Raw genomic sequence first — 21,756 nt, 5'->3', positions numbered from 1 at the left:
GGAGGGAGAGAGAGAGGGAGGGAGGGAGCACAGTCCTCTCAGAGAAAGGGCAGGAAAGTCCATACATAGCCAGCAGGAAGAGCTGTGTCAGGCAGGAAGCTCCTTGTATGGGTTTCTTGGCGGCTGGGAGAGTGACATTTCCTCTGCTGGTTGGCTCCCAGAGCAGAGATCACATGACCACAAGGCTCCTGGGAGACTGCAGGAGCGGGCAGCAGCCAGCTGCTGGCTGGGCCAGGAATCAGCTCTAGGCTCTCAGCTCCACTCCCTTTCTCTCTACTGTAAACCTACTGTAGCCTGTTGACTGCAGCCTGCTCCTGAACTTTACTGTAGCGGCCCTCCTCTCACTACTAACTAATCTGACTGGGCCAGAAAGCAGTTTTAAACATGTTTTGTGTCATTTTTGTGTCTACTATCTTCCTGTATTTCACACCTTTTTCCAACACAATGATTAATCAATGCAGTAATTTGTTGTTATCTTAGTTGTACAACAGGCTACAACACAGCAGGCTCATATTACGGTATGTGTGTCAAATGTGACAGACAGACAGACAAATCCTCCGTTCAGACCGACAGTCGTACCTACCAACAGACACACAGTAACATTACACACTGTAGATACAGTTGAAGTCGGAAGTTTACATACACTTAGGTTGGAGTCATTAAAAAACTAGTTTTTCAACCACTCCACAAATTTCTTGATAACAAACTCTAGTTTTGGCAAGTCGGTTAGGACATCTACGTTGTGCATTGACACAAGTCATTTCTCTAACAATTGTTTACAGACAGATTATTTCACTTATAATTCACTGTATCACAATTCCAGTGGGTCAGAAGTTTACATACACTAAGCTGACTGTGCCTACAGCTTGGAAAATTCCAGAAAACGATGTCATGGCTTTATAAACTTCTGATAGGCTAATTGACATCATTTGAGTCAATTGGAGGTGTACCTGTGGATGTATTTCAAGGCCTACCTTCAAACGCAGTGCCTCTTTGCTTGACATCATGGGAAAATCAAAAGATATCAGCCAAGACCTCAGAAAAATAAATTGTAGACCTCCACACTTCTGGTTCATCTTTGGGAGCAATTTCCAAACGCCTGTAGGTACCATGTTCATCTGTACAAACAATAGTACGCAAGTATAAATACCATGGGAACACCTCAGGAAGGAGACGCGTTCTGTCTCCTAGAGATTAACGTATTTTGTTGCGAAAAGTGCAAATCAATCCCAGAACAACAGCAAAGGACCTCGTGAAGATGCTGGAGGAAACAGGTACAAAAGTATCTATATCCACAGTAAAACGAGTCCTATATCGACATAAATTGAAAGGCCGCTCAGCAAGGAAGAAGCCACTGCTCCAAAACCACCATAAAAAAGCCAGACTACGGTTTCCAACTGCACATGAGGACAAAGATTGTACCTTTTGGAGAAATGTCCTCTGGTCTGATGAAACAAAAATAGAACTGTTTGGCCATGATGACCAGCATTATGTTTGGAGGAAAAAGGGGGAGGCTTGCAAGCCGAAGAACACCATCCCAACCGTGAAGCACGGGGGTGACAGCATTATGTTGTGGGGGTGCTTTGCTGGAGGAGGGACTGGTGCACTTCACAAAATAGATGGCATCATGAGGATTAAAAATGATGTGGATATATTGAAGCAACATCTCAAGACATCAGTCAGGAAGTTAAAGCTTGGTCGCAAATGAGTCTTCCAAATGGACAATGACCCCAAGCATACTTCCAAAGTTGTGACAAAATGGCTTAAGGACCTCAAAGTCAAGGTATTGGAGTGGCCATCACAAAGCCCTGACCTCAATCCTATAGAACATTTGTGGGCAGAACTGAAAAAGCATGTGTAAGCAAGGAGGCCTACAAACCTGATTCAGTTACACCAACTCTGTCAGGAGGAATGGGCCAAAATTCACCCAACTTATTGTGGGAAGCTTGTGGAAGGCTACCCGAAACGTTTGACCCAAGTTAAACAATTTAAAGGCAATGCTACCAAATACTAATTGAGTGTATGTAAACTTCTGGCCCACTGGGAATGTGATGAAAGCTAAAATAATTAATTCTCTCTACTCTTATTCTGACATTTCACATTCTTAAAATGAAGTGGTGATCCTAACTGGCCTAAGACAGGGAATTTTTACTAGGATTAAATGTCAGGAATTGTGAAAAACTGAGTTTAAATGTATTTGGCTAAGGTGTATGTAAACTTCCAACTTCAAATGTAGATAGACAGTGACTAGGTGCATTAGACGCATACATCTGAAAAGTGACATTTACTAATGCCGTGCACCTGTTCCCTTGCTCTCCCGCTCTCTCTTTCTGCAATGGAAGGGGTGAGAGGATGGTCAGTAGACAGGTCTGGGTGAAGATAAGCCTCAGACACACACACACACACACACACACACACACACACACACACACACACACACACACACACGGCTTGGTGTCATGTCTCTTCATAAAGTAACATCATTTAGTAGGGCAGCAGGGAAGTACCCAGTCTCAATGGAAATGGTGTATAACTAGCGTTGCTGGCACAGCTGGCATAGCACAGCATAGCAGGCATTCCTCTGGCTGCCAGGTTAGACCCAGGGGAGGTGCTGTGCTCTGCTGGACCAGGATGGAGTGACTGCAGGACAGGATTTCCAGACTGGAAGTGTATGGAGGAAGGACTGTTCTGGCCAGAGCAAAGAGTATTATGTGCTGTTCCGATGAAGATGAAGTGGGGTGATGTGTTTGTGTGAGAAATAATGTTATGGGGTGGGGGGAAGCGAGAGAGAGAGAGAGAGGGGGGGGGGGGGAATACAAGGGATGGCTGTTGCTGTTTTGGAGAGAAAAAGGAGATGAAGATAAGTAGCCACAAGAAAAAGTCAAACAGCAAAAGGCTAGACATTCCATGAGAAAGGAGAGTAGGAGGCTACTTTCATCACTTACACACTTAAACCAGACAGCTCTTGCTCTGTTATCTCCCTCAGCTTTTAAAGCTAACGTGGAAGAGAGGGAGAATAGAGCTAAAGGTAATAGCATCATTCTCATCTCCATTCTCACCGCAGGTTTTAGCCTGCTGGCCAGGATAGAATAACTGCACAAAGCTGGGGTCATTACTCACATTGGAGGGGCTCTATTTGTAGAAATAATGTGTGTGTGTGCGTGTGTGTGTGTGTGTGTGTGCATGTGCGTGTGCGTGTGTGTGCATGCGTGTATGCGTCCCTGTGTGAATTACACTTAACTGTGAGTGGATATTTCCAGCCCGTGAAAAAAACAGACGTTTAGCAGCGAGGTGCTCTCATTGTAATCAAACATCATTACTGACTGCTTCACGTACATTAGAGTCTGGAAATGGTCTGGGAGAGGAGGAGAGGAGGAAGAGGGGGTAGTTGAATGGGTAATTTTAGTGATGTGGGGCATTTAGGCATTTGGGTATTTAGCTCAACAAGATATCCCAGGTTTACCAATATGACTTCAGATTCTGACGTTCATCCACATTGCTCCAAATGTCAAAGTTGCTCCAAAACGAAGTTGAGGGTTAAGGTTTTGGATAGGGTTTAAACAAACAACAAAACAAAAATGATTGTCTACCACTGGGATTGAACGCACGACTTTCAGATCCGGAGTCGTTGGATTTCGCGCGTCCACAACGCCCTAGCAAAACCCAAGGCTACGTGCTGGTAACAGCGCTCACTGTTGCCCCCCCAGTTGCCAGATTTGAATGGATTTCCCGACATCCTCTGGACAAGGACAGATGTCGAATTTCTAAGTCAAATCTTGAGCAATCTGCCTGATTTAGCTATAGTCGAACGGTTGAAGCTATTGAACATTGAACGCATGCATGATCTGATCATATACTGTATGTTATGATAGAGATAGATTGATGGATAGATAGATTGACAGATATATTGTTGCACAGGAAGGAGGGAGGGGAGGAATGGTAGGGGCAAGTATTTTCACAGGTTCGTGACGAGGGGCTGCGATTGAGGATGTAATGGTTTAGGATTTAGGCCTTGACTTCACGTGAAATGTAGCAAACCGTCAACTGTTTGACATTTAGCAACTGTTTGACATTTCGAAACGGAAAGAAAAGTACTGAAAAAACACCATACAAACGTGTGTGTCCATGTGTCCGTACGTGCTTGTGTGAGAGTCCGTCCGTCTGTGGCTTCCTGCATGCATACGTACGAGCAGCAGAAGCTCACAGCAGGTACCCCAGCCCGCCTCGTTCTCCTCGTCCCCTGGCTCGCCACCCTGGTGACATCACTAAGAGTGTAAGTGGCGATCAGTTCCACCTCATCACAGAGGAACTATAAATAGACTTAGAATGGTTCCATGGGACCGGAGAGGACAGCTGTAGTGAGTGGGTGGGAAAGAAAGATCGGGCCAGATAATCACACATTTGTCGTATCCCTACTCCCAATTTCTCCCACTCCCCAGGCAGTGCCCATGCTGCCACCCCCGAGACTGACAACACCTCCAGGGTTCTGTCAAAGAAACAGACACACACACTGTCAGATGCGCATGCACACACACACACACACACACACACACACACACACACACACACACACGCACACACACACACACACACACGCACACACGCACACATGCACACACACACACACACACACACACACACACACACACACACACACACACACACACACACACACACACACACACACACACACACACACACTGTTAAAGGCACAGACACACACACACAAACACTCATACACACACCGTCTAACAACTCCCTACACCTGTTTGCCTAGTTTTACCGCTACAGTGTTTTTCCAGAGGGGGTGACTATGCCATTATAAAAGGAGCTTGACGCCAGCAGAATGGAGAGTGCTCTTACATCACTTCTTGTAGGTGTGTTTCTTTTGTAATACCTGTAACACCTAACACAGGGCACAAGGGAATGCAAGCACGGAGAGGTGTGTGTACGTGCGCACACCCTCGCGCACACACACAACTACAGAAAGCTTACAAGTCAGTCAGTGTAGCTAGCAGGACAAAGTGCTTCCCTCTCCCTGTGACAAGCGCTATTAGTTATCCCAGTGTATTACATTTGCCACTGTTTTGGTTGCGTGACTGAAGCTTTCTTCATGTGGCACGTTATGTTATTTATCATGAATTCATTTCGCACGCATGAAGGCATTACCTAATGACTGAGTCAATGGATTCTGAATGGCCCTTGGCTGTGAAGGGGACTTTATGGTAAAAGATTAAATTGTGATGAGGTCTGTCGGCGCTACGCAGGGAGAAAGGGACAGATATGGGAAAAGAAGGGAGTAAATAGATTGAGTGTGTGTGTGTGTGTGTGTGTGTGTGTGTGTGTGTGTGTGTGTGTGTGTGTGTGTGTGTGTGTGTGTGTGTGTGTGTGTGTGTGTGTGTGTGTGTGTGTGTGTGTGTGAACCGCATGTTCTCTCACTACAGCTCGTAGCAGGTGGCTGTAGTGTGCCGGGTAGGAGTAGGACAATTGCCATAGCTGCAGGAAGATCTTTGGGGGTGGGGGTGCTGGAATTTTTTCGCGCTACAGATGGCTGTATCAGTCCACTAACACAGAACTAGTAAAGGCCCAGTGCACAACTTTTGTGGGGAAATTACGAAAAGTGATCTGAAAAACTGTTATATCGATGTTTCTCATAGTTGTGGCTGAACGAGGACATGGATTATATACTGTACATCTAGCAGTTTTTTTGTATGCACATATTTGTTGTTGTTGTTGCCTGTGCTACAGACAGCTATATCACTCCACTTATACATGACTAGTAAGGCCCAGTGCAGAACTTTATTAAACAACTGTAACTTCTTTTTTTATTTCTTTTTTTCTTTTTCAGGGGTGCTGCAGCCTCAGCACCCCTACTTCCCACGGCTGTGAGAACTGCTCTCTGTTTTGATTGACAGTTGATGATGTCACCTAATTGGACATCTGGACAGAAGAGATTTCCCATCAGCACTCCTTCTTTCTTTCAGCAAAAAATATGGTACGTTTTAAACACATCATCGTAACAAACTATAATTAAGCAATAGGACTGACAACCAGAGTCTTTCTGTGAGTAAAGCATTGTTCTACCCTCAACATCAACAAATATTCCATGAAAATATTTAGCTTTACAGAAATAAGTTCAAGCTTACCAACAGCGATCCTGCGGTCCCTTTGGACAATAGTTTCTGCTAAGCTGACAAATCACTATCTGACCACAACCACCAAACCCCATGACTTTGAATTAGTGTGGTAACACTGGTAACTTACTGTATACTATACTATTGTCTTGGTTCTTGTGAAACCACTATGACTCTCATTATCCTTTGACCTTCCAGTGAAACCACTGACCCGTCAATGACACAGTGAATCCTCATGACACACATTGAGGTCTGGGAACTCATCCATCCAAGGGAGGCGTAGCATGAGGATGAAGTAGAATGAATATAGATACTGATCAGTTTTGCTAACCAACCTCGTACCCGTTGGTCTCCTCACCAGTCGTCGTGACTAAATGCAACAGTCTTCAGGAAGGATTTTCTTCTCAGTGGCGATTCGTGCCGTTCAAGATTAGGGAGGACAATTTAAAAAAATTATGAGCATGGCCTTATTTCTATTACAGCATATTGGATGACTGTCATTCATATTCAATTCACCCAGTTTAATGTAACATCAATAGGTTTAGGCTACTACATGATACTTGAATATGATGTACATAATACCCATCATGAGGTTGCTACAACCTAGCCTACAAATAAAAGTTTATAGCGTACAGTATGTGCACAGATTGAGAGACAAATTGAATGAGTCAAGGTGACAGACAGTCAGAGGCATCATGCCCGAAGGGGGCACAGATTTGCCCCCTCAGATTTGTCCTGTTCAGTAAGAATAATAATAATAATATTGAATTTGGCTTTAGCTAGCCCAGATAGGTTCCCAATATCCCAACCTCATAATTAGCTACCAAGTAGCCATTTCAGGCTATCAATCAAGTTAGAGTAGCTAGCTTGTCTAACTACGATAACTGGCATGCCTGCTGGCTAAGTTGTAAGAATTTTGAAAAGCAAGCAATAACTAAATGTATTGATAAAGGCTAACATTCCTTTCAATATTTTACCCAGATTTGAGCAGAGATACAGAGAAGCATATTTAGTTTCTTAATAATAAAAAAAGAACTACCAGTCAGGGGGATGCATTCAGCTCAAGAGGTATGCTTATTTTTTTACCTAGAAATAAGCATAATGATTATGGGTCTAGATTGCAGGAAAAATATGTTTTCGCTATAGCAAAATTATCCAACTTATGGACAGGGGGCTAACCACCCGCAGCCATCCTCACTTAATTTGTGCCCCCTCAGATTTTTGGGGTGCATGACGCCCCTGCAGACAGTGACACATTCAATACCGCCGTCTAGCTGATCTGGGATGTAATCATTAGTCCAAACCAGGGCTCTCCAAGCAAAACCTTCATACCATAAACGCTAACTGCTATACAGCCTATATCTTTGTCACTATATGAATATTAGAGTAAAATAACAAAAACTAACGTGTTAATAAACCCACAATCCACGCAGTGCAGTGTACAGCAAGCAGTTTAGCAGTAACACCGGCTGGCCCTGAGGGCAATAAGTTAATAAAACCAAAAGCTTACATTGACTTGGAAGAGTTGCAGCAAATCAATATCCATCATATCCCACACATAGAACTGTATATCATGTATTTCAGCAGTATGGCTTTCTGTTGTGAAGAATAGGCCATTGTGACAGATCTATACATTACATCTCTATTTCCTGTACACCACTTTTACAGTAGTTAGCACCCTGCTGTGTACTAGGCAGTGGGAAGTGGAGTGTCGCATAGCATCAGTTTTATCATGATAGGAGCCGAAGCCTCTCTGAAGGGCTTGACTGTATTTATTTACTTTAGTCTTAAAGGCGGTGTACATAGCCAGGCTTAAAGGCGCGTCCAATAGCCAGGCTGGGAAAGAGAGGGAAACAACACTGGAGTCTCATGGGGGATTTGTTTGCGTTTCCTTGCCACCTAGGTGCCTTTGTTAAAGCAGTGCGCTACTTGAAGTGGAGTAGAAGTGGCATTTAATTTGGTGATACTTGAGAGAGTTGATATTTTTGTTGTCTTTTTCGATTGGACTGTACTTGATGAAAAAGCGTGTGTGTCCTTGGAAGTGCAATTAACGCAAGTGAAAAAGTAAACGTGTTCAGAATAATGACGAGTGTTGAGGCCAAAGTAGAGCCACACACACAAATGCACACACACACACACACACACACACACACACACACACACACACACACACACACACACACACACACACACACACACACACACACACACACAGGGACACACACACAAGGACACACACTACCGAGCCCAGCTGGGGAGAGCAACAGGTGATATCCTGCGTGCGTGCGTATGTGTGTGTGTGGGCACACGTTAAAAAGCGCATCTGTTGGGTTAGCTTGGTGTGAGAGTGGTCTGGTCAGGTCTGGTCTGACAGCGTCGGGAGATAATTGAGTGGTGACGTCAGAGCTGGCAGACAGACGTTTTCTCAGCTTGGTGGAACAGATTTCACGACTAAATCACAAGGCCCAGACCTGTCATAATAAACAATGCCATTGATAATCGGCCGCATCGGACCATCTTTAATGACCTCATCTTCATGATCAGCAAAACACATTTCACTCTGTTTGTAATAACAAGCCCAAATAACAGGGTCTGGGAACCAATTAGTTGTAATAAGAAAATAGATATACTGCGTGAACATCCTTAAGAATCAACAGGTTTTGGGGGCATGAAATGGTGCATGAGAAATTATTAAAAGCACCTGCTACAGTAAATGTATCCTGTGCTCCTGTCACGTCCTGACCATAGTAAGATGTTATTTTCTATAGTAGAGTAGGTCAGGGCGTGACAGGGGGTGTTTTGTGTTTTCCTATGTTTTCTATTTCTATGTTTGTGTTCTAGGTTTTCTATTTCTATGTTGTTTTTTTTGGTTGATCTCCAATTGGAGGCAGCTGGTCCTCATTGCCTCTGATTGGAGATCATATTTAAGTAGGGGTTTTTCTTCCTGGGTTTTGGTGGGTAGTTGTTTTCCGTTTTGTCAAGTGTCCTAACGGAACTGTTGTCGGTCGTTGAGGTGGTTTGTTGAAGTTTATTCATTAAAAAGTAAATATGAGCACTATACACGCTGCGCCTTGGTCCCCTTTAGACGACCCGCGTTCCAAAACTACCCACCATGACTGGATCAAGCGGCGTGCCCGGGCAGAAATGGACACCTGGTCACATACGGAGTGGATGGAGAGGAGGAACTAGACTTGGGGCCAGGTAATCGATAGATATTGGAGCCTACTTGGGAAAAACGAGAGGCAGCCCCAAAACATTTTTTGGGGGGGCACACGGGTAGTTTGGCTGGGCCAGGGGTGAGTCCTGAGTCAACTACCCATGCTTTTTCTCCAGTGCGCCTTCATAGCACAGTACGTCCTGTGCCTGTTCTTCGCACTCTCCTTCCAGTGCGCATCCATAACCCAGTACGGCCGGTGCCTGCTTTGAGCACTCGGTCCTCAGTGCGTCTCCCCAGTCCGGTGAGACCGGTTCCTGCTCCACGTACAAAGCCTCCAGTGATAATCGATGGTCCGACGCCTGTAGAGATGATCCATGGCACTAAGCCTCTAGTGATGATCCATGGCCCGGAGCCTGTAGGGATATTCCATGGTACGAAGCCTGAAGAGGTAATCCATGGCCCAGAACCTGAAGAAATAATCCTTGGCAAAAAGCCTGGAGGGATTATAAATGGTCCGGAGCCTGAAGGGATAAACCATGGCACGAAGCCTGTAGGAATAATCCATGGCCCGGCACCTGTAGAGATAATCCATGGTAAGAAGCCTCCAGTGATGATCCAGGGCGCGGAACCTGTAGAGATGATCCATGGCATGGAGCCAGCAGCAACGGTCACTGGTCCAGAACCTAGAATGACGCATCCCAGTCCGGAACCTCCCGGCGACGTTTCTCCGTCCGGAGCCTCCAGCGACGCTCCTCAGTCCGAAGCCTCCAGTGACGCTCTTCAGTCCGGAGCCTCCAGCTACACTCCCCAGTCTGGAGCCTCCAGCGACGCTCCCCAGTCCGGAGCCTCCAGCGACACTCCTCAGTCCGGAGCCTCCAGCGACGCTCCTCAGTCCGAAGCCTCCAGTGACGCTCTTCAGTCCGGAGCCTCCAGCTACACTCCCCAGTCTGGAGCCTCCAGCGACGCTCCCCAGTCCGGAGCCTCCAGCGACGCTCCCCAGTCCGGAGCCTCCAGCAACGCTCCCCAGCCCAGAGTCTTCAACGGCGGTCTGCAGCCCAGAGTCTTCAACAGCGGTCTGCAGCCCAGAACCTCCAGCGGCGGCCTGCAGCCCAGAACCTCCAGCGGCGGCCTGCAGCCCAGAACCTCCAGCAGCGGCCTGCAGCCCAGAACCTCCAGCGACGGCCTGCAGCCCAGAACCTCCAGCGGCGACCTGCAGCCCAGAACCTCCAGCAATGATCTACAGTCCGGTTCCTTTGACGACGATCCACGGTCAGCTGGTAATAAAGCAGAAGGATCAGCGGGCGGGGAGTATGCCCAGAACCGGTGCCACCTCCTATGCTGGAGGTTAAGGTTATGTGGACTGCATTTGAGCCGCCATAGACAATTATCACCCTCCCTACCCTCCCTTTTGTTTCGTGTTTTTGTTGTTGTTGGTTTGTTGCATTCGGAGTCTGCACCTTTTGGGGGGGGGTACTGTCACGTCCTGACCCTAGTAAGATGTCATTTTCTATAGTAGAGTAGGTCAGGGCGTGACAGGGGTGTTTTGTGTTTTTCTATGTTTTCTGTTTAGTGTATGTCACCTGACAGAACTGTTTTCGGTCGTTTTGTTGTTTGGTTAAAGTATATTCATTAAAAGTAAATATGAGCACTTCACACGCCGCACCTTGGTCTCCTTTAGACGACCCGCGTTACAGCTCCCTAGTGGTCAGTGACATGAAAAGGCATCCTGGACATCCTACTCAAAATGAGGTCACTTCGTATGTCCACAAGAAGCACAACAAAAATACTTTCAAGCAAATCCTACTCCCACAGTCCCTGTCCTCCTCCTGGAATAGAGATGTGGGATACCGTACCAGTAAGGTCTTCACTCACACAGTCAGAGAGTCTGAGAGACTGAGAGGCTCATCCCCCCAGTGTCCTTACACTGTTTAATATCTCCCTGTTGAGGTGAAAGGATGAGAGAGAGCTGTTCTGGGGCAGCCGTGTGTGTGTGTGCCCTCTTCACCGCTACAGTGAGCTCCCAGCGGCCCCAACATATGCCAAGGGCCGATGAGCCAGGAGTTCAGAACCTCCAGCCTCACTCCCTGCTCACATTAAAGCCCGCTATAATCACTGCGGGGACTTAGCCAATGATATGCTTATCAAACTGCATATTTCAAAAAAGCATCTTAAAAGGCCCGAGGGTGAAGAGGCAATAAGATCACATTTGTATGTGGATGAAAGGGAACAGACCTTGCATCAGAATAGAGGGGACGGATCATTAGCATCGCCAGATAAATCAGCAGCGCACAGGAGAGAGGAGAGAGAGAGAGAAGGAGAGACGGAGAGGGAAAGAGACGGAGATGGAGAGAGAAGGGGAGTGAGAGGGGAAAGGGAGGAGAAAAGAAACAAAGAGCGAAGCAGAGACAGGTAGAATGAGACGGAGAAAGAGAAAAGGAGAGTGAGAAAGAGCGAAGGAGAGAGAGAAAGAGGGAAAGAGAGAGAGAGTAAATTAGAGGGAGAAGGGACTAAGGAAGAAAGGAATGACTCCCTTTTCGTCAGGATTTTTGTACTCTATCACGCAGCTCCCCAGAAAGAATAAGAGAACAAATAAAAAAAAATAACAAAGGACTCTTGAAGTGGAGGCCTGTGGGGGTCATGAGGTGGCTCCATTGTGGGTTAGGGCACAGTGAAGCCACAACACTCCCTCCCTTGCCCCCATTCTGCCCCCACCACCCCTCCTCAAACAGAACATGCCTGCGAGTGAGCTTTGATACGATGTGTGCTAGAAAGCCTTAGAACAGAAGCAAAGGGAAACAGTAATGCACACATCCCAGGCTCTGAAGTTGGTGTGTTGGACACAGTGTGACAAAGTTGGCCCAAAATAACTTCCCTCCTTGCACTGAATTCAGTCTGAGTACCTCCATATGCTGCAATCTGGCAGTAAACAAGACCTCACAAAGACAACAATGTGCGTTCAGATTAGAGCAAGAGCTAATAGATTTTCATATCACATATAGCCTCTGTGACCACAATAATACTGTAGACAATGATGGAAAATGTTTGGCTTTTTAAAACACTACGGGTGGTGAAATTTAAAATGCTTTTTAGTTGAAGAATAGGTGCAATCTCGGTCCACGCGACTGCCCCTAAGGAATTGAACTTCAGTGCTGGTATGTGCTCGTGTGTATGTGTTCGGGTGTGTGTCCATGCCTGAACATATTGTTGTGTATAATTCAATTACTGTACAGTAATTATGTAAATGTATCCGCCTGAAAAATGGGGCAACCTTTATCTTCCAGTAGTGCTGTATTGTTTGATTGCCGGCTGTTGTTGTTACTGTTTCTATCTCTGCATTGTTTTGTTGTGTTTTGGACACACACACATACACACACATACACACACATACACACTTTCAGTCAGTGGAAGAGAAGAGGGGTGTGTTGGGGGATGTCTATTGGGGGGACTCTGAGTGTTAGCTAAGGGATATACACTGGAGCATTGGGACAGAGGATAACACTGTTAACATGGCAAAATCCCACACACGCACACACACACACCTCATCAACCCTAGTTTAGAAAGTCAATTTGGGATCAGGAGACCAATTATTTTAATTATTTTCCTTTTCCTCTATGCCTCTCTCTTTTACTTGTTTTCCCTCTTCCTTTTTTTAGCTGTGTTTGCATTTGTGCGTATTTTGGTGGTGAGTATATTGCACACCCTAACTTTGGGGAAAGAAACTCTAGGCCTACTTGTCTGCACTATATGGATGTCAGTACAGTTATATAGTGCTCTGGGTTCAATGATGTTTGGCAACTTTTAAAAGTTGGAGAAGGAGATTTGATGACTGCGCCATGATGAAAGGCTGTGTAGCCTATGCTTCTTAAATCGGCCTAATCTTCAGAATTTGGATTAATTAATCTAAATAGGACTAAAACTGATAAGCTATTATCACATGTGCCAATTAGGCCTTCCATTTTTGTACATAAATTAATGTTCTCAGATAATTTACATCACTCAGTAGCTTACAGGCCTACAATTAAGCCTAGCCGCAAAAACACCACAAGGAAGAGAGGGACGGTGGAGTGGTCTTGTAATCAGAATGAGCACTAGGCAGATTACATTTTCAGTGATAATCATGATGAATATATAAATGGCAATGTAACTTACCTTCTTTGAAATAGGTGGCAGTTAAAATCATCTCCTAGATACTGGAGAAGCACTTGTTACTGTCCACGCTTTCATCTTCTTCGTGCATTCGATAATAACGACACACAGCTCAATTCGCAGAGTCACAGAGCAATACATAGAGAATCAAATTATTCCTAAACATACATCCTGTTTGCAACTAGGCACTAAAATAATACTGTGAAAAATGTGGCAAAGCAATTAACTTTTTGTCCTGAATTACAAAGTGTTACGTTTGGGGCAAATTCAATACAAAACATTACTACCACTCTCCATATTTTCAAGTATAGCGGTGGCTGCATCATGTTATGGGTATGCTTGTAATCATTAAGGACTGCAGAGTTTTTCAGGATAAAAAGGAAATGGAAAGGAGCTAAGCACAGGCAAAATCCTAGAGGAAAACCTGGTTCAGTCTGCTTTCCACCTGTCACGCCTGCTCTCGCTCCCTCTCTCTGGTGCTCAAGGGCGCCAGGCTGCCCTTCATTACGCACACCTGTCACCATCATTATGCACATCAGCGCTCATTGGACTCCTTCATGTTGTTGATTGCCCCCTCTATATCTGTCTGTTCCTCTGTTTTGTTCCCTGTGTCAGCATTATTGTCAAAATGTTCTTGTTTTGTTTGATGTCCATTTTCCATTAAATTTACACTCCCTGAACTTGCCTCTCGTCTCCAGTGTCGGTCCTTACAGAATGCTGACACCACTACTTGAAGCATCAGGGAGTTCTTGTTTTTTGTTTTTGGTGGTGACGGGTGCCGGGTGCCGGGGGACCGGGGATGCCTCTGCTGGCTCGTCGGGCTTCCGTGCCTTAGCTGGCTCGAGAGGTTTCCTTGCCTCGGTTGGCTCAGCAGGCTCCAATCCAACGTCATACCTCAGCCGGCCCGTCGGGCTCCCACCCCTCAGCCGGCCCATCAGGCTCCCACGCATCAGCAGGATCGTCAGGCTTTCACACTTCAGCCGGATCATCAGCCTCCCACGCCTCAGCCAGCTTGTCCAGCGTCCATGCGTCTGCATTGGTGGTGCCCCTAGAGGGAGGGTACTGTCACGCATGCTCCCGCTCCCCCTCGAAGGCACCAGGCTGCCCTTCATTACGCACACCTGTCCCCATCATTACGCATATCAGAGCTCATTGGACTCACCTGGACTCCTTTGCATTGTTGATTTCCCCCTCTATATCTGTCTGTTCCTCAGTTTTGTTCCCTGTGTCATCATTATTGTTGTAATGTTGTTTTGTTCCCCCTGTCCAGACGCTGTTCTTGTTTTGTTTGATGTCCATTTTCCATTAAATGTTCACTCCCTGTACTTGCTTCTCGCCTCCAGCGTTGGTCCTTACACCACCAGACACTGCGAGATGAATTAATCTTTCAGCAGGACATTAACCTAAAACACAAGGCCAAATCTACACTGGAGTTACCAAGAAGACAGTGAATGGTCCTGAGTGATTGAGTTACAGTTTTGACTTAAATCTACTTGAAAATCTATGGCAAGACCTGAAAATGGTCTTGCCACAGAGCTTGAAGAATTTTGAAAAGAGTAATGGGCAAATGTTGAACAATCCAGGTGTGGAAAGCTCTTAGAGACTTACCTAGAAAGACTCACAGCTGTAATTGCTGCCAAAGGTGCTTCTACAAAGTATTACTCAGGGGTGTGAATACTTACGTAAATGAGATTTTTCTGTATTTAATTTTCATTACATTAGCAAAAATGTCTAAAAACACATTTTCACTTTGTCGTTATTGTGTATTGTGTGTAGATGGGTGAGAAAACAATCTATTTAATCAATTTTGAATTCAGGCTGTAACACAACAAAATGTGGAATTAGTCAAGGAGTATGAATACTTTCTGAAGGCACTGTGTGTAGTAAAGGCTGGATTCAAGCCATATTGCCGAAGTATCACAAAAGATCTGCATACAAATGTCAAGGTAATTTCCGATTGAGCCGACGTATGCAGTGTTTACAGTGAATGCAGTGTCCGCGACTGCGAGAACATTGCCTTTAATTGTAAACTGCACTATAAAACGGATCTTCAGCGTTACGGATTTAAATAAAGCCCTTAGCCTACGTAAAAATTACCTGAATGTCCATAATCTAAAAACAATATGATTGAATAATTTGAATCTTGTTTAAACACTTCCGCTCATGCACAAATAGCAGGGGACGAGGTTCATATCAATTAGCCTAATATATCAAAGTAGCATGTACTGTAGATTAAATCATATCTAAGTTGCTTGTCCCCATCTTCATATAGTCTAGATAGTCAATCTTTCAATGAGAGTTCAACAGGAGAACAATGATCAATGCAGTGACCATGAAATCATGCTGGGAAATTTCTCTTCAATTAGGCTAAAGGTCCTCATGATGTGGGAACTGTGGGGGAATTCACCTTTTGAGCATGCACATATCGGATGTTGATTTAGCCTATGATCTGCATGTATAGGCTGTAATGTATGGGATGGATGGCTGAGGGTGAGGATGAGATGCTCCAATATGATTTTTGTCATGTACCAATGGAAATATTTGAAACCAGTCAATAATAAAGTATGGAAGGCAATTCTATACATATATATTTATACTTTATTTATATTTCATTTCTGGGAGGATATCATGTACACCAAATATCCCATTGGCAGTTAAGCGCATTCAATGTGTTGAGAAGCCAGAAACAGTCACTTGATTTTACAAACACAAATACAAAATAAAGATAAACCACAAAATAATGAACCGCATGTATATAACATACAAAAGAATCCCATGCCTACTCAGTAGGTAAGTACAACATTCCAACAAGAAGATGTGGATATTGACATTTTTTCTGTTAAAAAAATATAGTTTATCATTTTGCTTACATTCTAAAGAAATGAAGCAGTGCCCTCATATCGTCTCGTCCCTTTCTTTCCTTCCTCTTTGTCTGAGTATAACTTACATTCTGTAACAAAAATATCCCTTCAACCCTTAAGGCGAGACGCAACGCATCATCTCTCGCACACAGCCATGTCAAAACATCAGCAAGGCTTCACAAAAAAGGCACCAAAAACGGGAACGTTGGCTGTTTAGTTTTTTTAAGTTTACCGGGGGGGGTTTTTTCTCTTTTTTTGTCCACATAACAGACTGATATGTCAGATGATGTGAGAAAGAGAAAGAGAAAGATAGTACCAGTGGATGATATTTACAAAACAGTAGAATCTAACATCACTCTTAACACATGCTTGAATACTTAAGTGCTTATTTCATCATCAAACAAAGTTAAAAAAAAAACGCATCACAGCATCGTCATCACTACATCATAGAGAAAGTATTAGAATAGAAAATATGGCCCTGCTCACTTCAAATAATACAATGCAAAAAAGTTTTTCACATCAATGGTACCAAAGAATGGGGGAAAAAAGAGCAAAACATGGCACAAGTACAATATACATATTATGTAGCTTATGTATATCATTCAATGTCTTTTGTAATGTAAATGATAGCCTCGGAGGGAAAGCGTGCCTTAGTACCAGGCAATGTTCAGTCTGTCTGTCTGTTTGTCTCCGTCTGTGCGTTCACTAATAGGAACGATGCGGATTTCAACTCTGGCTCTAGAAAGTCTTGTATGCTTTGTTTGGAGCACTGCATTTGCTTTATCAACAGAGAGAGAGAGAAAAAATCCCTTTTTGTCTACTATATTCTCTTTGCCCAGTCCTTGACGTGTGTTTTTTTTATCTCTTCTTCAGGTGAATCTGAGGATTCACTGAACAGAGCTTGCGGAGGGAGCAGGCAGAAAAGTGCTTTTCAGAAGGTGAATAACAAGTCTTTTGATGTTGATTTCTCCCCTCAAAGAGATTGTAAGGAGTGGTGAGGAGGAGGAGAGAATAAAAAGTGTTTTCTCTTTGTCTTACTTAGCAGATTTCGATTGTCCTTGGGGAGAGTGTGGACTGCATGTCTGACAGCGGGGTGGGAACCGGAGAGGAGTAGATGGAGGCTACAGAGGAGGGGAAGGAGGAGGCCATGGAGGACTGAAAGGTGCTAGACATGGACATGGAGACAGAGGGGTAGGTGGTGGCGATGGAGGGAGAAGGGTACGAGGTGTGGATGGGAGAGGAGTAGCAGGATGTGACTGGGGATGGGTAGGAGGAGACCGGGGAGGGGTAGGAGGTGATGGGAGAGGGGTAGCTCGAGACAGGGGAGGGGGCTGATACTGAAGCTGCTGCGACAGCCACCGCCCCGGCCATCCCACCTTTCTCCGCCTTCTTGTCCTTCTGCCTCAGATGGATCTTGGTGTGCCTCTTCCTCTCGTCGCTGCGGGCAAACTTGCGTCCACAGATCTCGCAGGCGAAGGGCTTCTCACCGGTGTGCGTGCGTATGTGCGTGGTCAGGTGGTCACTACGGCTGAAGTTACGCATGCAGATACGGCACTGGAAGGGCTTCTGGCCTGTGTGGATGCGGATGTGGCGTGTCAACTCGTCTGAGCGGGAGAAACGGCGGTCACACGTCTCCACGGGGCAGGCATACGGCCTCTCGTGGGGCGGCGTCTTGCTGGGACGATTGGGGTACTTGCGCATGCGGCTGGGCTTGATCAGCTGGGACTGGTAGACACTCTTCAGGTCTTGGGAGCCTGTCTGGGTGGCGAAGGCTTTGATGGTGGACAGGGGGGTGAGGGAGGGCTGGCCTGACCCATTCTGGAAGGGCTTCTGGTCAGGTAGCAGGCTAATCTCCCCCTGCTGCTGGGGGAAGAGATAGTCAGGGATCATGGGCACAGGGAAGCTGGTGCCACACATCTTCCCGTTGGGGTAGGCTGGAGGGTTGTACTGGAGCGACCCTCCGGCTGGGCTGGGGAAGCCCTGGCCCTGGTCGGAGAAGATGTCAGGGCTGGCGCTGGAGTAGGTAGGAGCAGCTGAATAGATGGGGTTATTCTCACTGTGGTGGACAGAGCAGCTCAGACTGGAGCTCTGAGAGGAGATGGCGATGGACGAGATAGAGGAGGACAACGAGGAAGAGGTGCCGGTCTGAGAGGCGGAGGAGGACGGGGCGGAGGTGGAGGGGGTGTTGATCCCCACCAGCCCACTGACCAGACTGAATAGGGGCTCGGCCCACAGGCTGTTGCTGCAGTTGGTGGCAGGCTCCAGGGTGAAGCGGCCAGTGTAAGAGATGGGAGGCAGCCGCTGGCTGGAGTAGCTCTGATCGCCCATCGACTTCTCACAGTTCATGGAGATATCAGGTAAGGTATCTGCAGAGAGAAAGAGGGAAGGAGACATGAATCAATTAATATGCAGGAGGGAGGGAGGGAGGGAGGGAGGGAGGGAGGGAGGGAGGGAGGGAGGGAGGGAGGGAGGGAGGGAGGGAGGGAGGGAGGGAGGGAGGGAGGGAGGGAGGGAGGGAGGGAGGGGGAATCCTGCCAGAGAGGTGGACAGTGTTGCCCCTCTCCTCTCTAAGAGCAGCAGGTGCCTACGCGAAGCAGGAGAACCAGCCTCCCTCCCTCCCTCCCAGGCAAGCAACCCCAGCACTTTCCCACCTCTAAACTCCCACACCAGCCATTTCCTCCACTAACCAAAAGATGGACAAGAGCTGTCGTGCAAGTCAAGCCAAGCCATCTGCATGCATTTTTTTAGATATATCTTTTTAAAGCCTTTTTTTTCTTTCTGTCACGCACGCCCACACACACATACACACACACACACACACACACACACACACACACGAGCCAAGCTCTTGAAGTCCACCACATAGCCTAAGGCAATTGATTACTGAAACTGCAGTTCAGCTGGTTTTAGGAATGCAATTTGAATTTAGCTCTAGACTGTCTGAAGGTATGCAATGAGTGAGCAATGCTGAAGCTCAAATACAATCCAATACTGATGAAGAGCTACAATTTCATTTGTCAAATTCTCGATTATTGGGGGGTTATGTATTTCCAATCATCATTCATTCAATTGCTTTATTATATTTCATTACTTTATTTTAAAAAATCGAAACATCAATATAAGTAGACATATCTCATTCAAAGAGCATATTCAACATATCAAGGGTGTTCTCTTGAAGCTGAAATTGAATTAACAGTTGCCAGCTGAACACAAATAATGATCATGCATTACTATGCATTATGTATAAACTGTTTCATGCCATGCACTCTGCTAGTTGCAGAATGCAGTCTATCATACAATACAATACAATACAGTACAGTAGTTCCATACAGCAATAGACCAAGGATATACTCTTACCTCCAGTAATGTGGTCATACTGCTCTCCTGGCTCCCCCGATCCGAAACCTGCTCCCTCGGTCGCCGAGGCAGAGAGGTAGGGGGTCCCAGCGGAGCTCAGCATCATCATCTCCTCCAGCTTGGGATAGTTATCCATGGGAGAATGGGGGAAGCTGAGGGGGTCTGAGATCTGCAGGGCTGGATGGAGCATCTCTGTCTTGGTTGCAGCCATCCTCCAGGGACGTGTTGCTGTAAGGGGCTGAGGCTGCGCTGGAGAGGAGTGCAGCGAGGCTTGGTGCAGGCTGGGCAGAGTGGTGATGTTCCTCTCTGAGGTGGAGGAAATCACCAGTCCACTTTCGGGAGCAGGGTCAGACTTCTTTCCCTCTTTTCTCTGGTTCTCCAAGAGTATTCTTGTCTTGTTCCTCCTCTTGTCCAAGATGAGTAAAAATCCACTTTTTTATTTTCTTTCAGAGAAGAGTATTCAGATCAGATGTCCCTTTTACTCATTCCCTAAAATTAATGATAAATAATCATTAATATATTTTTTCTTTTCACTAGTTGAATCCAATAAGGGTGTTGCCCTTTCGGATAATGTGTTCTTGTTGTTGCTTTGAATTGACTTTTACTTTTTGAGTGAAAATGTTCTTAGTTAGGGAGATAGCGCTGTATGTGTGTGTGTGTGTGTGTGTGTGTATCTGTCTATCTCTGCTCTAAGGTTAGCTGTTCTGAGCTCTGAGGGCGCACTCTCATGCTCAGAGAATCCCCACTCCTTTATATACCCTTTCCCCGTGACGTAGATGTCCATATATGGAGTGAAGGAAGCCCATATTTAGGCACTGCAGTGGAGGACACATGACGTTGGCCAGGGGGAAAGCAGAGAGGAGACACTTTATATTGAACCAGTGCAATAAATCGCGGGAAGATAACCGCTCTTCCTCAACCCTGAATCGATGCATCTTCATAGGATAATCCCTGCTAGAGAAGGCGGCATAATTCTTGCTGTCTCCCTGATGGCCCATAGTTCAGATTCGGATTTCCCATCTGTGCAGCAGGCTGCGCGCTTGCCGGAAAACCCTGCTCCGCCATGCCATATAAGGTTGTGTCTAAGTAAGGAACTATTCCGGTGGGTTTCCATTTCCTTGCCCTTATTTGGAGCTTCCTGAGGTAGCGCTGATCAGTGCTTGGCAGCAGTGAATGAGAGGTAGGAGCGCAGCACAAGTCCAGCGCTCTACTCAGTACACCGTACAATAAGTAATGTCAGCACTCAGCACCAAACTCCTTCCTCACCCAAACCAGCAAGGAAAACACCATTGCCTTTATTTTAGATAGAAGCTTATACATTTCAGCTGCATTGCAAGCTTTTAAAGGATCTAAACGGAAATGTAATAAAGAGTGAACTAAGCAGCTCGTTTCAGTATGGGTCTCAGTTATATAACGCAATGAAATTGCAGTTCTGCATCAACACGAGCGCACAAAAAGGCAACAGAAATGTGTTAATATATTTTACAAATTATACTATTGTTATGAATCTTGCATTATAATATCTGAGAGAGGACATTGGTTTGACGCGTTCACAATCTATGCATACGTTCATAGCCAGCCTACCCATCCCGTTGACGCACAAAAAGGTGCACGGAGGGGACGTAAAAAAAACAACAACACTTTTTGAAGAATTGCATATCAAACATTATTGTCTGCCTCATCAATGAATGAGTTAGTTAGACATCAGCAATTTGACAGGTGAGAGGAAGAGAAGAGAGAGGCCAGACAGTTGTTTCCTTCAGGATGGCCGCGTGAAATCCTGCGCGATGATGCCAGTATTATTGTTATATATTTTTTCGTCTTTGCTGTCAAAATGCATATTTTCAGAACGGGTCATGGTTAGGCAATAAGCTATGTGAATATAGTCGTTTTCTTCCACTTGGTTTTGTGAATCCTATTAATGACTGCGTTGTAGGCGTAGGCCTATTCAGGGCTGCTTACCTGGCAATGAAATGGTTCGAGCCCTTGAGAGTGGTTATGAAAGTGTTACTAAACTACTATTATGAACATGCATAGTACGGAGATTACTTTGACCAGCAGCAGAGATAATTGAATACCGCAAACAATTATCAAGCAATA

General features: G+C 45.6%; 1 protein-coding gene across 1 annotated transcript; it reads right to left on the bottom strand.

The window, feature by feature from the left end:
- Positions 1 to 16,016: 16,016 nt before the first annotated feature.
- LOC106604926 (early growth response protein 1) lies at positions 16,017 to 20,399 on the bottom strand. The gene is made up of 2 exons (XM_014200066.2): positions 19,657 to 20,399; positions 16,017 to 18,665 (listed from the first exon to the last, which is right to left on the bottom strand). The coding sequence occupies exons 1-2, from the start codon at positions 19,865 to 19,867 to the stop codon at positions 17,338 to 17,340; spliced, it is 1,539 nt and encodes a 512-aa protein (XP_014055541.2). The 5' UTR covers positions 19,868 to 20,399; the 3' UTR covers positions 16,017 to 17,337.
- Positions 20,400 to 21,756: the final 1,357 nt, after the last annotated feature.

This window comes from Salmo salar, chromosome ssa05 (assembly GCF_905237065.1).
Source record: "Salmo salar chromosome ssa05, Ssal_v3.1, whole genome shotgun sequence".
Taxonomy (NCBI): domain Eukaryota; kingdom Metazoa; phylum Chordata; class Actinopteri; order Salmoniformes; family Salmonidae; genus Salmo; species Salmo salar.
Note: the sequence above shows the minus strand (reverse complement) of the source record. Positions and strands in the feature narration are given on the sequence as shown.

Coding starts and splice junctions, on each gene's coding strand:
- LOC106604926 (XM_014200066.2), bottom strand. CDS start 19,867: ATGGCTGCAACCAAGACAGAGATGCTCCATCCAGCCCTGCAGATCTCA. Junction 18,666..19,656: donor GTATGACCACATTACTGGAG/GTAAGAGTATAT, acceptor TTCTCTCTGCAG/ATACCTTACCTGATATCTCC.